The sequence below is a fragment of the Arachis stenosperma genome, chromosome 3, assembly GCF_014773155.1.
Source record: "Arachis stenosperma cultivar V10309 chromosome 3, arast.V10309.gnm1.PFL2, whole genome shotgun sequence".
Taxonomy (NCBI): Eukaryota; Viridiplantae; Streptophyta; class Magnoliopsida; order Fabales; family Fabaceae; genus Arachis; species Arachis stenosperma.
In genome coordinates this window covers 34,048,794-34,065,987 of record NC_080379.1, presented here as the reverse complement: position 1 = coordinate 34,065,987, position 17,194 = coordinate 34,048,794, and the positions used below count along the sequence as shown (strand labels likewise).

General features: G+C 30.9%; 1 protein-coding gene across 1 annotated transcript; it reads right to left on the bottom strand.

The window, feature by feature from the left end:
• Positions 1 to 8,063: 8,063 nt before the first annotated feature.
• LOC130966218 (uncharacterized) lies at positions 8,064 to 15,638 on the bottom strand. Its single transcript, XM_057891002.1, has 8 exons — positions 15,117 to 15,638; positions 13,531 to 13,665; positions 13,103 to 13,294; positions 12,528 to 12,589; positions 12,256 to 12,425; positions 9,547 to 9,695; positions 9,321 to 9,464; positions 8,064 to 9,073 (listed from the first exon to the last, which is right to left on the bottom strand). The coding sequence occupies exons 1-8, from the start codon at positions 15,462 to 15,464 to the stop codon at positions 8,888 to 8,890; spliced, it is 1,386 nt and encodes a 461-aa protein (XP_057746985.1). The 5' UTR covers positions 15,465 to 15,638; the 3' UTR covers positions 8,064 to 8,887.
• Between the last annotated feature and the right edge of the window lie 1,556 nt (positions 15,639 to 17,194).

The window sequence follows — 17,194 nt, the reverse complement described above, 5'->3', positions numbered from 1 at the left end:
TCCCAACTCCTCTCCGACAAGTAAGTTAAACCCTAATCTCCACTCTCCAATTTTCAGTTTTCAAATTTTTTTCCAATTTTTTGATAAAAATTTCATCTTTTGTCGTTCTTTATTTTAGGTTGTATGAGGTTAGGCAAGCAGATGTTGTAGCATACGGTACACTATATGTAATGATATGTTCGATTTTTGTGACATCAAATGGGAGTAGACAGAATCATGTTATACTTGGTGGTTTGGTTGACCGTTTCATAGGTTGGGCGTTGCCCTTGTTAAGCAATTTCAATACCGTTGATAGGACGAAGGAATCGGCATTGAAAGGTTTGCGTGAGTTTCTTAATGTTGGGGATATTGGTGGAGTTGAGAGATATACTTTGCAAATTTTCAAAGCTTGTCAGGTGCTACTTGAGGATGAGAGAACTTCATTGAGCTTGTTGCATAGGCTTGTTGGGTTATCACTTTGATATCATTAAAGTTCTTGAGGTGCTTTCAGCCTTATTTCCGTGACATTGTTGATTTGCTTCTCGGTTGGACGTTGGTGCCGGACCTTGCTGATTCGGATAGAAAGGTCTGATCGTGGGTTCCGACGACGCCACCAAAGAGAATAGTACGTAATCGAGAGAAGAGAAAAGGGAGAGGCTGACTCTCTGGAACATATTTTGGTCTGGGAAAAGGTGAAAAGGAAGAGGGGGGAAGACGATGGTAGTAGTGGTGGAGATTGAAGAGAAGGGTAGTTTAAGAATTTCATTTAATTTTTTAGGGTTTGGATAATTTTATTTGCAAAAGTCATTTTTTATGGGTACAAATGGTAATTTTTGTCTTCGATGAGTAGATATGTCAGCGTCTTAACTTTCGTGGGTAGAAATGGTAGTTTACTCAAAAATAAAAGATTTATAAATTTGTAAGAGCGATTAACTTTAGGAGAGATTAATCGTCTAACTTTACAATGTTGGAAGATAGAAAGCACTTGAAAATTGAATAAGAGAAGTAATTATTAATGGCTTTTCTAAGAACTAGGTCTATAAATTGTAAAAGTACCAATTTATCACTAATTTTTTTAATTAAATTTATATTATATCCAAATTTTACTTGTAAATTTATCTAATTTGATCTAAATAGTAACAAATTGTATCGTTTTTTATTTTATAAATCAATTTAAATCATACCATAAATATTATATTAATCATATTCTTCTCATAATAATACATATATCTCGTTTATACAGTAAACGAGATATATGTATTTTTTAAAATTTTAAATATCTCATTTACAATATAAACAAGATATAAGCAATTTTAATTCGTTTATAGTATAAATAAAATATATAAAAAAATAATAAATATATTATAAATTATCTATATTTTAAAATAAAATATTTAAATTATTTATCTATAAAAAAAATCCCACAAGAAACGTTAAAACTCCGAACTCTTGTTAGATAAACAATTCAATTAAGTCTACGCCCTTTAATTGACATCATTTTTTAAAGGATGAATACGATACCAACAAATAAAATTGTACCAAGTAAATTTTAACAAAGATAAAAGTTCATAAGTATTGCTATTAATAAAAAATTAATCTATTTTAAAGACAAATACAATTTTTTCTACAAATTTTCTAACTTAGCAAGTCGATAACTAATTCACCACATATTTATACTCTATTTATTAAGGGTCTGTGCTAACTAATGGATTATTATACGCACAAGACGAGATTCAAACTTCAAATACTTACTTAAGCGAATAAATGAGATAATCATTCAACCAATTTAAATTAATTAAAATAAATATTAATTTTTTTAATATTTTTAAATTATAAAATATTTATAATTATCATAATTATATATTTTTTATTTAAATTTTAATAAAAAAATTTTATATAATTTAATGTATTATCCCATATGGGATACGAAAACATACGCTAATAACAATAGTGTCTGGGATAATATTCGCTCCTTAAATCTCTCTTCAAATCAAATCAAAATTTTAAATTTTAAAATTAACAATTCAAATTTTAAGGAAGTACAATAATATATTCTGTTCAATTTGAAAAATTAAAATTGAACATAAACCGAAATCCTAGAAGATAGGAATAGGTTGTATGCTAACTATTATTTAGGAAGTATATAATCCATAATTGTGAACTTGAATTATTTTTTAATTTTAAAATAATTAAAATATATAATTAATTAATAATAATTATATTTTTATACGAATATTAATAGTGTTTAATATACGAATAATATTTTTTTAAATAAATATGATAATTATAGTTTAATTAAAATTTTAAAATAATAAAAAGAGTTTATTAATAGAAAAGATACTTATTATCTATCTATTTATACAGTTTTTTATATTAATGAAATCATATTTTTACACGAATAAAGTTCTACATTTAAATAAAATTCTTAGCTAAATTTATCAAAATTGTTGTAACAACTTTTTAAATCACGCACTTCTTCTCCTTCTCTCCCTCCTCGTATTTCTTCTTCTTCTTTTTTTAAATTCGCGCAGATTTTTCTTCTTCCCTTCTTCTTCTTTCCTTCTTCTTTTCTTCCTCTTTCTTATTTTTCTTCTTTCAACGAAACACATACAAACTTCTTCTTCTTTCCAATTTGCATACGCAGGTAAATCAGAACACATACATCTATTCAATTCAATTCATAATGAACCGAACATGTTATTAAGGTGAAACAATTGTATAATACTAAATGAATGGAACATTATCCATTATATAAAATCAAATTCAAAACAGTTTTTTGCATAATGAACTGAACACGTTATTAAGGTGAAACAACTGTATAGTACTAAATGAACGTAACATCATCCATTATATAAAATCAAATTCAAACAGCTTTCTGTATAATGAACTGAATACGTTATTCAGGTGAAACAATTGTATAGTACTAAATGAATGGAACATTATCCATTATATAAAATCAAATTCAAAACAGTTTTCTGCATAATGAACGGAACACGTGATTAAGGTGAAACAACTGTATAGTACTAAATGAACATAACATTATCTATTATATAAAATCAAATTCAAAACAATTTTCTACATAATGAACCGAACACGTTATTAAGGTGAAACAATTGTATAGTACTAATTAAACGAAACATTATCCATTATATAAAATCAAATTCAAAACACATGTGTCTACAATTTAGAGATTATCAATTCAATTCAATTCAGAACACCTGCGTCTATTCAATTCAATTCAATTCAATTCAATTCATTTAACAATTGCATTCCATTCAATTCGATTGAAAAAATAAATCCATTAGCAAAATGTTGATATTGTTGGTGATGACGAGAGAAGAAGAAAAAGAGGAGGAGGAGGAGGAGGAGAAGAAGAAGAATCTGTATGTGCGAAGAAGAAGAAAAAGGAGGAGAAGGTATGCGTGTATTTGAAAGAAAAAGAAGCGCAGAAGAGAAGAAGAAGAAGAAGCGTCGGAGAGGAGCAGAAGAAAAAGCGCGTGTAATGACACTTTTTTTTAATGAGAGTGGTTTTTGTTAGTGTTGGACCTATTTGAATAAATTTTGATGAAAAAATACTTAGATGTATAGCAATTCTGTTTCTACACTTCATAATAAAATTTGATGTGATATATTTTTTAATTTGTTTTATTTTATTTTATTTATTAAATTAAATTAATTATAATAATAATTTATATCAACTAATTAATTATTTAATTCATCAAACCTTAAAATAAATGAATCTACGAATAAAATAAATGTTTTGTGAATTTTTTAAAAAAATCTCAGGTAAATAAATATTAGTCTAATTAATAAATAAAATTATCATCAATTTAAAATAAAATATTAATAATCTTAATAATATAAATATATATTGATAATGTGAGTATTAATTAATTCATTGGTCCAATTTTGGAATGAATCGGCCATAGATGGCCATGATATATGGGTAATGCCAACATGACGAAGCAATTTCTATTCTGCAGGTGAGGAAGATGCGTGGATAGCTGGAAATCGTGACGCGTGGAATGCTGTCTCTCAGCGTCTGTGACAGTAGCACTAGGGGTGGCAATGCGGGTCGGCCCGTTCCAACTCGTCCCGCCCCATAAACAGAGCGGACCGATCCGTCCCGCCAATTAAAATGGGTTCAAAATGTTAGCCCGCCCCATTTTATGGCGGATTGGCGGGCCAGCATGCTTGACTTTTTTTTTTTTGAAAAATAAAATTCATTAAAATTAACTAAAAAATAATAATTAAAAAATCAAATACAAATAAAAAATAATCAAATTATGATATAATTTTTTTACTATTTTTTTAATTTTTAACTTTAATAAAATTATTTAAAATAATATTTATCAATTGAATCATCTTTATTTTAAAAAATAAGTCACATAATTTGAGCATATATACAAAATTGTGAAATAAAATAAATAAAGTTAATAACTAAAAGAAGAATAAAAATAAAAAATAAGAAAAAAATATTTAAAAATTCTATAATTATTAATTTTATAATAATAATCACTCTTTTATTTAATAAAATAAAATAAAAAATTTCGGCCCGGCGGATCGACCCGCGCCACCCTGCCAAAATCCGTCAATTTGACAATGCAGATTTGGCAACTTTTTTAATTTGACGGATTTCGAATCTTAGTTCGATCCGATTTTTTAGCGGATCGAGTCGATAGGTTCGACCCGTTTTACCACCCTCTAAATAGCAGCATGCAGGAGGTGTCGGACAAGGTGGATTAATGATGCTGAGTAGGATGTTGGGGTTTTTGGTTGGAAGACTTCCTCATTTTCGATAAGGCCGGGTTTGAACTTTTGTTGGAGGGATTCATTCCATTTTTTTTCTTACCAAAAACAAAAAAGAAAGCTTTCACGTTTTCTAGTAATTGGTAGTTACTTTGAAGCTGTTAATGCTATCTTATAATTAAAATTTCTTTTGATTGTGAAAGTTGTCCTAAATTCCCCCATTCTCCAACCACATTGAGTTTGTTGGTCAATCAAGGTTCTTTTTAACCTATTTGCCACTGATTTTAGATCCAATTACTAAATTGGCACGTTTTCGAAATATATTATCTAGTTACCAATCTTTTGTCGTGTGGTGGCAGTTGGTTTTTTTGTCAATTGCTGATTGAGATTTGCCGACACTTTAGAAATGGTGAGCAATTTAGTTACCACTAAGGCTTACTTTGGTAAAAATTTTATTTTCTAAGAATAATTTATAAAAATTAATTTTTAAAAGATAATTTTTAAAAAATATAGTATTTATATTTAATAAATTAAATTAAAAATAAATTTTAATAAATACAAATAATAATAATTATATTTAGTAGAATAATTTTTAAAATTTTAAAATATTATAAAAAACATAAATTTAAGTATTTTTAAATAAATTTATAAAATTATACAAATATATTAAATGTATAATTTAATATAATTAAAAAATAATTATTTAATATTATTCACATAAAAATATATTAATATTATATGCGTATTTTTTTTATTTTTTATTTAATTTTAAATTTTTACCGTTTAATTTTTTTATTTATATTTTCATTTTTTTCAAATATTTATTAGATATAATTTGAAGAGAATACTAATATTGTGATTAATAATTAGAATCAAGATTTAATTATTTTAAAAAAATTAATTTTAAATTAATTTTATAACTATCAATATATTTTTTTATACTAATATGTAACTATATTTTTATAGAGAAAGAAAATATTATTTTTAAATAACAAGTATAAAAGTTAATTATTTTTATTTGTGTAACAAACTTAACACCTAATCAAATATAAAAGTATAGACATTAAATTCTTTCAAGTTTTAGATAATGAATATTAAAATTTATTATTAATAAAAAAAATTTAAACTCTTTTATATGAAATAATAACTAAAAAATTTATTATTTATTTATTTATTAATTTTTTTTATAAAAGTAGTTTAATTTTATATTTTTTTTGTTATAATTTATAATATTAGAACAAAATTTAATGTAATTTTTTAAATTTATATTCTCGTAATAATATTAGAGGGCAAAAATACTAATTTTAAAGGTAATGGACAACACACTTTATTGATATTCATTGCATTCTTCAATACAATTTCACTTCAAACACATAAATGATAATTATTTAAATCTTTACTCTTACATGTTGTAACAACATTGCGATTGTAGGTAATCCGAAATTCTAATCTACAAGACTACAATCCACAAATGTAGGTGCAAATACAAAATGAATTACCACAATATCCAAGGGCATAAGTTCCCAGTTGAAACTTTTCACACTTTTCTTCGCAAATGTTGTCTTGTATGCAAAAGTTACCCGTCTGTACTCTACAAAATGCTCCCTTAACAACTTGAATTGTCCTTGAGAAAACTGAAAATAGAGTGAAATTAAACATGATGTTTTGATGTAGAATATTGAATTTCAATAGATCATAGAACGAGGGGGAAAATATATACAGATTAGACAAAAAATATGAATATCAGATGTGATAGAATGATGTGGGAACCTGAAGCCAAAAGGACAAGTAAAAAGAGGTTTGTCGTGGAGAACTTGGCCATTATAAAACATCCAGTGCCAACAACCCTTAATTATGGTACATTTTTCACATATATGCAACTCTAGGGTATGGAGAGAGGTATATATAGATAAAACTCATTCCATTGTTTGGCATGTCACTTTTTTTATTTGTTGTGTCAAATCAGAGAATGTTAGAGAATTATTAGAATTTATTTGTTTTGGTCATTGGTTAGTTATTAATGTTTAAAAGTATGAGATAAAGTATGTTATTAGATTATTAGATTAAAAAAATTGATATTAATGACTAAGTGATTGTCAAAAATAATAAATTCTGATAGTCTTTAACATTTTTCTAAGTTTTAATCAATAATGCCAATAAGGTCTAATGATTAACAACGTTATGTTATTATATAGTCAAAAATACTGAAAAGGTAAATTATTTAGTTTAATATCATAGATGTAAAAGTTAAATTAATGAAACTTAGCTTGGTGTTTATAATAAGTCGATGAATTAAGGTTCTTATTGCTTGGTATTTATAAAATGTAAACTAAGACACATTGCTCTTAGTGTAAATGAATCGACATTATTATTTAATTTATGTGAATGATTTTTTTAGTTCAGAGACAATATATATAATAATATGTATTATCATATATATATATTTTTTGGTATTGTATATTATGATATTTATTTAGACAGTTTAGTGACAATGGACATCACACTTTTTGATTGATACTTTTAGAATAGAATAATGCTACACATACAAGTCTTTTTGTTAACTAAGTTTAATTAAGTTGGTCTAATATCAATAAAAATCATTCTCATCACTCTCATAGTCTCATTTACTTACTCATTCAAACTTTATTATTTAATTTAGTTAGACTTAATTCATAAAAAAATTTGTATGTATAGTTTAGGATAATCTTACCTGGATATATTTTTTTGTAACCATACATGCATGTAATTCTTTTACTATGAGTTCCTTGTTTTATAGATTTAATTTTTTTTCGTTTTCTATTTGAGCACGGATTTTCTCAAACATGGATCATAAGTTGATTGATTTAGATTTTGTTGTCTGCTGTTTTCTTTTTTTGCTATTTATGGTTTTACCTTTTAAGTTGATTGAGCAATACACTGTGTTAGATGTGTATACACAAATTAGAAGGGGATAAGATTGGGTGTAACTGTATGAGAGAGAGAACATGTGTGCCAAAAAAAATTGTACAATATAATACAAAAGTTAGTATCCATGAAAGGTAAATGAAGGCTTGTCACTTTGAATTTATGAAAGGTTATGAACGTAGGTATCATTAATTTCAATGAATAAAAAAATTGAATTAATAAACCTTGGTACTTATCAATCGGTAATGAAGATATGAATTGCTTCCTAACCATTTTGAGCCAAAATTTTGACACAAATATTCGGATTAAGAAAGAGTTTAACAGTATGAAGTTGAAAAAAGTTCAAAAGCTGTAGTCTAAGATACCAATTTCCGACAGTTTTGTAGTTACCTCCAGAATTCAAAGATAGGCCGATTTTGTTTAAGAATCGAACCGGATTAAGCATCGATATCTAGTTGAACCAATTCAACTTGCCAATTCGGTTCGTATTTAGAACCATGGTTTCTATACTACTATACTCTTGTACATTTAGCAGCTTTTTTCTGAGCTTCATTTAAAAGTCTGTCGTTGGCCAATGAATTACTGCATGTACAAGGCGGAATTCAAACCCTGACACTTGCTTAAGCGAACGAGTGAGCTTACCACTCGACCAACCCAAATTGGTTATTTAGCAGCTTTTTTATTTTATTTTATTTTATTTAAATGAAAAAATCAAAAGCCCAAAAGCGCAACTCATTCGAGCCATGTTAGCCATTTGATTAGTTGACAGTCAATTTGCCATGGAAACAAATTTTGTACATTATTCAATTGTGGAACCAACTCAACTTATAGAAGTGCAGTGAAAGCTAATGCATCATTCTTCCACGTCCCCATCGCATCGATCCATAACCATTTTCTAGAGAAAATTTGTTGATTAAGAAATAAAAAACAATTATGATCACCAATTCCAAAACGAAGAAAATACAGTCAACCTTAATCAAGCACATTTACCCCCCATCGGCATGCAAATTTTATTAGGAAATCATTACGGTTAGGGATCCCCTTTTGTCCTTTTTTTTTTCATTTTTTTCTAAGAGAAACTTACAGATCTTAATGTTACTATGTGATATTGGTATTTGGTAATATGCGACCATTGACCTTAACTGAATACAAAGATAAAACAACAATCACCATTGACTAAATTGAAATTTTAACAATGCATGTATTATAGTTTAGTATAGAAGGTGAGAGAAAAATAAAATAAACTTAAAACCTTTCAAGAATCCAAGGTTCGACTTAAGACTGAAATCACACCCGAGTCCCCATTTAAGAAGAAAACTTCAAGTGGCACATATGGAGCGGAAGACGTTGAAGCACCAACCCTGTACGTTGGTTGCAACATTTTGCTACCTTTTGCACAAGGAATTGTTCTAAGACGAGGTCCAGTTCTCATTTGCCAGATCTTCATGTCATTCACAAAGGAAAGAAATTAAGCCACTTCATGCAATTAAAAAGTTTATTCACTTATTTGTTTATTTATTTTTCATAAAAGAAAGTTTATTCAATTATTTATGCATGCTAATAAAGTTCAACTGTCAAATGTCAGTGTTACACTAACAACAAATGAGAGAACTCAGAAAATTAGTCATAATATCATTTTAGTAATTCAAGTTTTTAATTGCAATGTAAAGGTAAAATATGTAATGTACCTCAATGATTCCTTTTCTAGGTGCATGAATAGCCAAACACAAACAGTAATCACTCTTCACAGGTTCATAGTGATTAGAGCTTGACGATGTGGTGTCTTTATTAACCAACATCTCCATGAATAGACAGCTGGCGTCCCTATATCCCTGCGAATTCCATAGTAAGAGAATAAAACAAATACTATATTTTGATATTTCAGGGAGGGAAAATTGGGGTTCAAGAGAGAACCTTCCACAAGCGCACAACCACAAGCGCTTGAGTATCAAGCAGCAATATGCGACCAAGTGAATCTGTTATAGCAGCCAATGTACCACTTGGGGATAAGGTAAGCTTCTCACCCTTCCTAGGGTGATCCTTAAAACAAGTCAAAGGTGAAGCTGCATTTAACAATGATAGCAAAGTCAGACAACTAAGGAGGACATTAACCCTACAACCAGTTTATCAATTCATCCATTGCTAGAAAAGGGTAGGTCCAACAACATTTCTTTCGTTTTCTTGATTAGACTCAAGTGTGCATCATTTGAATTTAATTAAAAGAACACTCAAAATAAGCTTCTTAATATCAAATTACATCAAAATAAGCTTCTGAGGGGGGAAGTCCCTTATAAAATCATGAGTTTTACACCAAGTAGATGCCACGTGTCTAATCCTAGCCCATAAAATATGCTAGTCAAAAAATCTGTCATTGAAGGTGTGTGTATTACGCTCCGACCAAATTGTCCAGATAATGGCAAAAACTGCACAGTGCCACAAAAATTTTGCATATTTTCTACTAGCAAACCAAACAAACCTAGTAAATAGAAATTTGCATAGGGTTGCAGGACCATCAAAGATGCTAAACAAATTGTTTCAATATAAAAGAGGCCATCCGGCAATGAAAAAACACATGAATTTGACTCTGAATTTTCCCCACACATAACATAAACATCAGGGAAGATATCCTTATGTGGCCTTCAAACCAGTAACATGCCATTGGGTATTAATTCCGTTAAGCAGAGCTATCCATATAAAAGATTTGACTTTAGAAGGAGCTTTGGACTTCCAAATGGGGTCTAGATGGAAAGTTGTGTTGGATGAATCGGTAAGAAATTGGAAAAGGATTTACAAGTAAAACTACTAGAGATGTAAAGAGACCATATACTTTTGTCGAGGTTAAAAGATGGAAAACCATCAAGGAGACCTAAGAGAATCAAAATTAAGTTCATAAGATTCCCTATCATTAAGGTTATGAAAGAAATGGAAGTCTGAAGAGAAAGTGGAAGCCTGAGTAAATCTAAAAGGATGGAATAGGACAATTATGCAAGGAAGATAGATAATAAAGATTAGGAAAGATTGAGTTAAAAGAGGTATCTCCTATTTTATTGGAAAAAATATATTTTTGGTTTGAATAAATGAACAAAATATGGGGAATAAATTTTCTTAGTTGGGATAAATGTTACCCTCCTCTATATGTAGGTAAATTTTACTCGTTGTGCCTTTGAGCACAACTCTCTTGTAGCAAACAACCAACATAACACGTTTTATAGTATACAATAGAAGCAACACAACCAACATAACACGTTTTATTGATGACACCATTGAATTACAATCATCTATCATGAAGATCATTCCAAATCTTGTAAACTTGAACATCAATAAAATCATGAACTAGCAACTCATATTCAAACACATTATAAACTTTTATATTACCTTCAATTTTGAACTATAAAAATTATGTCGAATTATTTTGGATTAATGTGAAATCCTATAGACGTTATTTACAATATATAAGCCTCTAATCCAACGGTGGGATTTGTATGAAATTACTATATATAAAGGGAGACTTGAAATGAATAGCAAAAAAGTGAGGAGGGTTGAGAGGATTCTCAAATATCCTCTAGGTTCTTTGGCCCCCTTTGACCAAAAACACTACTATGTCTACTCTAGAAAGATGAAAATTAAAAACACAAAATTATTAACAAAAGAATTAAACTCACTTTGTACTCAGAAAAGAGCCTCGTCTAACAAAAAGTATCCAAATGTTAAATCTATGTTGACTCCATTAAGAGATAAGCAAGTGTGGCATGTTAAATTCCCAAACTACCCCTTCCGTTATATTCAACATAAAAACCATCACCATCACTGAATTAGTAGAATTCATCTCAACATTCAATTGACAATCAATTAACAAATGGAACCCAATCCAATTTGGTTTGGCCGAACCAACACCAGAATCAACTATCTACTACCATCATTGCTCTATACATGCTCCACGTTCACATCTTCACTCATTTGAGATGCGGTTGCAGTTGAACTCCCATTGTTACCTCCAAAACCATTCTTGGGATTAGATAACCCATTTCCATTTGCATTCACACTCATAGGGTTCGTAATCTGTGAATCCCCAAATTCCTCACCCCAGCAACTTCGATGGTGTCGAAGCACGCTTGCTGTTTTCAAAGGTGGAGAAGTGGTCTAGGGGCAAAATGGTCAATTTAGAAGAAAGACTAGGAAAAAAAAGGAGGGAGAGGAGCAAGGAGGGCAGAGGAAGGTGGAGTGGGTAGGGAGGCAATGGAGGTGGGTTAGGGAGGAGCACTTGATTCAAGATAAGCATTCTATTAACCATTTATTAATAGTGGTGAGGTACACATAAGCATTCTATTAACTAAATTGGTGACAGAAGAATTAACTTGATTCACAATTATTAACTCAAGGACCAAATTAAGTATGCTTAAAGCTCAGGGACCAAACTGATGTAAAAACTCGAGGCCCCGGGTCTCTATTCAAGCATCATGGTTAAACTTCAGCAACTAAATAATTCCAACTACCAGGAAATTATAAAATTTCCCTTTCCTTTTACTTGGTTTAAGCTTATTTATTTCATATCCAAAATATTTTGCAAGTTCATGTGTCGTTATAACCACAACAAGCAAAGACTATGATATTAGTTCCTCCTACCTCGAGCAAAGGGCTGTGGCTTCTCCTCTGATTTCTTTGGAGATTTCTTGGGAGACGTCTGTTCACTCCGCCAAATCAACTTCGAAAAAGATGCTACTGTGGAAAATGCTGCGGGTACAACTTTAGACAAGAGTTCTCCCACTAAAGACCTGCCTTTGTCCTCAGAGAGTCTTCCAAATGGTCAAACCAAACTTGATCAATAAAAGACTTAATGAAGCACATCAGGGCACATATAAATATTGAAGAAGCACATTACATAATCCACGAAGTACCTGTATGCTGAGATCACAGCATCCTCTCCAACAGCCACTGCACAATAATAACGTTGACTGGACTGCCCAAGAATAAAAGCAGCTGAATTCAAATACCAGAAATGACTTCAGAAAGCATCCACTTTCTAGGATTTAACCAAAAACAATCATTATGGAAGATGAAAATCACAGTAAGATAAAGTGAAACTGTGAAAGATGAGCTGGGCAATTGAAAAAATAAAAATCAATAAATAAAAACAAATAAATTAAATTGAAAAGGAAATCAAGGAAATTTATCAAATAAAATTTATTATCATTTCTGTATTGAGAGACACAATTATATGTGATTTTCCTAGTCAGCAGGAATTTAATAGTCATTCAGATTATGGAGGAAGGGCAAAAGAACGCCTAAATATGCTAACTAGCAACTAAAGGAGTAATAGCTAAATGGAAGAAAGAAATAAAAAAGGGTGACTTCAAAAAGGTTATATGCGATTATACAATGCAAAAAGCAAACAACATGATGTTTGTGTTTCATGAAACGAATTTGTATCATCAGTGATGCAGACTTGACATTATTATTGAATGGATTTTACCTGGTTTTCCAATAGTGGTGGAGGCATTATGCCTGTGAGTGCTGCATCAGCACAAGTACCATACTTGCCAATATTCCATAACTGGTAAGGTAATTTTACATATTGATTTTCAAAATCCTCTGAATCTTGGCTCTTTGGCTTTTGAACCCAAAATTGAGGATATTCTTCTTCAAACCATTTCTGAAGCATATTCTACATTTCAACATTGCAATGGATACTATTAGACTCAAAATCCAGATTTTAAGATTGTAGCATTTTTCCGATTTACTTTAATTTTTTTCAAGATCCACTTAAATGCAGCAAACACTTTTACAGTAAACAAGATAAAATATTCTAATACCCAAGAAAGCATCCTAAGTTTTACATTTAACACACGGACTACAGTTCAGAAAGTTATAAATAGCTGAAATACAGAAGTTGATGTTTACCTGAATATCCGAGCCATCAAAGCGGGCAACTACGCCTGGCATAATGACACAAAATTCTTCTGATGAAGTATCTTGAATTAAGTCTTTCTTTGTTCCCCGAACTCTTAACTTTAAAACTCGTCCAGGATAAATCATCTATGTAGAAGCAAATTGATATAAGACATATTTGTATAGCAAAAGAATATAACAAATATAAATCTAAATTTGTGTTGAGGATTTTTATCATAATCTGATTTGTATACCCCGTGGAGTTTCCCACGCTTAAGATGACAAGGTAGCACTGAAAGTTTTAATTCTGTCATAAAGGTTTTTTGAAAGAAGAACAAAGTATTTGAATAAATTTTTGGGGATCATATGATTAAGAACCCGAAAATTACATTTTCTGTTGCAAGATAAATGACCAACTTCTCAACTGAATTATCATATCAGCATTACTAGACATAAATGTTTCCCATATCTTGGGACATATCCACACTCAACAAGAAATGGGGAAAATTTCGTGAATGCAACCTTCAGCATGCTTGTTAAGGTAATAAAATGACTTGAGTAACTTGGATGCTTGCCATGATTTAGCCAAGACTTAGCGGTGAGTGTTATCTTCTTAATGCATCTCCTTCCAACCCCCGTTGCAAGGAGTTATTAACATCCAATTGACAAAGAAACCACCCTTGGACCACTACACAGGTCAGCAATGTCCAAACTATGAACTACAAACATTTTTTTCTCACAAGAGAGGTGTTAAAAATGTCCAGTCCTTTAGTCTGAATGTCCCTTGCCCGTAGCAATGAGACGAGCTTTCTACCAGCTCACTCACAGCTTAATCTTATATACCCACTAGCATGTAGAATCCAACAGCAATCACACCCTTTGCCTTCATTGCCTATCTCTGAGATAGGAACCGGCCTCCCACACACAGCTCAACTCTTTTATACCCACTAGCATCCAACGGCAATCACAACATTCCCCTTCATCACCTCTACCCAACATTCAAACTCTCTAGCTTTGAGATAGGAACTGGCCTCAGTTTTAGACAATAATGAAAAGGAGTAGCGACCTTTTGACGGTGAGATCCACTCATAAGTCATAACAGAGGAAGGAGGGCAGAGGATTATTATATTTAATGATTTAGTAGTCATGGTTTGCCAGTAGGTGCTGCGTTAATAACTGTGTTGTATCTGCAGGTGGAGTATTTGATATAGATGTGGTGGTTTTGATGGATTATTTGATACAGAGAAGCAAAACATCCGCATGAGGTTATAATAATACCAAGCAGATTACAGTTTCTATTATCGAATAATGCATTCACGAAAACCGAAATGCTGAGAAATGAATATCTCTGCTGTATCTAGAAAAGAAAAAATATTTGACCTTTTAAACCAAATTTGTATCCCAAACAAACACGCACGCACACGAACGCACATTGGACTTCAAGATTATCAGTCCCATGGCACTTTCTTCATGAGGAATTAAAATAGGTTTTTCTTTCTTTTCAACAAGAACAATAGCAATTCAACGCATCAATAGATCAAAGTTTTGTTTTTGTTTCCCATTCAAAATGCACAAATCAAACCAGTTCTGTCAATTACCTGTCTATGAATGAGTTCCCCACGGAGCGAAAAAACAAGGAGGTAACCGCAGGAGGTGCCGGCGACGACGACGCTGACGTCATCCAAGACGAACCACTCGATGGCAGAGATGAATTCGGCCTCGATAGGAGACAATTCGGGTCGGATCATGACGCGAGATGCGTTGGAGTCGGACCAGGAGAGGATGAGGAGAATAGAGGAGCGGTTGGCGAGGGCGAGGGAATGAGTGTCGATGGCGCAGAGAAGGTTTGGGTTGTCAACGAGCCAGCCTGACTTGCCGGCGCCGATTTCGATGAGCTCGTCGCAGGCTATGCAGCCCAAGTCGATCTTGTAGGATCGCCTTGCCATTGCTTCTGCTCTGTTTTGCTGCTATCGGACACAAGTGGATCACCAACCCGTCATCACATTACCAAAACCATGAGGATGACGATGTTGCTTGCTTCCACCTTGCTTTTCTTTTTTCTTCTTCTTTTCGGTCCGTTCGCGTCAATTGAAAATGAGAGTAATATCCCAATTTTGTCCAACAACTAGTGACATTCACGAGCTTGGCACGCCGAGTTCGTATAATCAAATTAATAATAATAATAATAATAATAATAATAATAATAATAATAAAACTCTACATCTAAACAAAATATTTAACAAAATCTAACTAAGTTGTTATAATAACTTTTTAAATCAAGTGCCTCATTTTTTCTTTTCAACTTTTTCTTCTTCTTTATTTTCTCATTCTCCTTCTTTATTTCTTTTCTTTCTCTTTCTCCTCTTTTTTTTTTCAACTTTTTCTTTTTTCCAAATTCGTGTTTGGAGGTTCTTTTTCTTCCCTTCTTCTTTCCCTTCTCTTTCTTCTTCTTCCCCAATGTTGCGTCTTCTTTTTTTTCCTTTTCTTTTTCGTTATTTTCATCACCAATAACACTAACATTTTGCTAACTTTTTTATTAGTTGATGCTATTATTAAATAATTTCGGTTCATTTTTTGTTTATTTCGGTTCATTTGTGTATTAATTGAGGTTCACTTGATGCTGCTGATAAGTATTGACAAAAAATATAATTGAGGTTTATTTGGATCCAAAAATGAATTCGATGTGTTTTTGTTAATGATCGAGTCTTTTTAACTGTTTGTTCAAATCTAAACTAATTTTGGTTTATGTGTGTGCTAATTGAGATTTACTTGCAGATAAGTATTGATCAAATTTTTTAGCAAAGAAGAATGAAATTATTCATTATCACTTTATTCAATGGCATTAGATTCCACTCTATTTCATTCAATTAGTTCAATTTTGAACAAGCAATCAAAAATACTCAATTATCAACAAAAACACATTGAATTCTAAATGAACCAAAATTACTTAAGGAACAAAAAATTTTGTCAAAACCTAACAGCAGCATCCACTGAACCTCAATTAACACACAAATGAACCGAAATAAGTTCAGCTTTGAACAAAGCAGTAAAAAAGACTCAATAATAAACAAAAACGCATATAATTTATTTCTGGATCCAAATGATTTTCAATTAAACTAAGAAATAAACTAAACTTACTTAAGAAATAAAAAATTTGGTCAATACTTATCAGCAGTATCAAGTGAACCTCAATCAATTCACAAATGAACCGAAATTAGTTCAATTTTCAACAAGCAATAAAAAAGACTCAATCATCAACAACACCACATTGAATTCAATTTTGGATTCAAATGAACCTCAATTAAAAGGAGGAAAAAAAACGCAGCGACAACAATAACAATAAAAGAAAGACGATTGAGAGAAAACATGCGAAGAAGAAGGAGGAAGAAAGGCAAAGAAGAAGAAGGAAGAACGCGAAGAAGAAAAAACATGAAAACAAAGAAGCGTTATTGAAATGCGTGTGTACACACTGGTGTAATTAAAGTGTTTTTTGTTGAGTTTGAGCCTGCTTGATTGGACTTGGATACAAAAATACTTGGATGTGTAGTTAAGTACTTTTTTCGTCCCCAAGGTCTGGGGTCAAAATCAATTTCGTCCCTAATCTTTTTTTTATTATTAAAATCATCCTCAATCTTTACAAACACATTAAAATCGTCCTCCCCCCATTTACAAAAAT

Excerpts from the sequence above, each read along its gene's own strand:
- LOC130966218 (XM_057891002.1), bottom strand. The coding sequence starts at position 15,464 with ATGGCAAGGCGATCCTACAAGATCGACTTGGGCTGCATAGCCTGCGAC. Across the intron at positions 13,295-13,530 it reads TTGATGGCTCGGATATTCAG|AATATGCTTCAGAAATGGTT; the intron begins GTAAACATCAAC and ends GTTGAAATGTAG. Across the intron at positions 9,074-9,320 it reads CTAGAAAAGGAATCATTGAG|ATCTGGCAAATGAGAACTGG; the intron begins GTACATTACATA and ends AATGACATGAAG.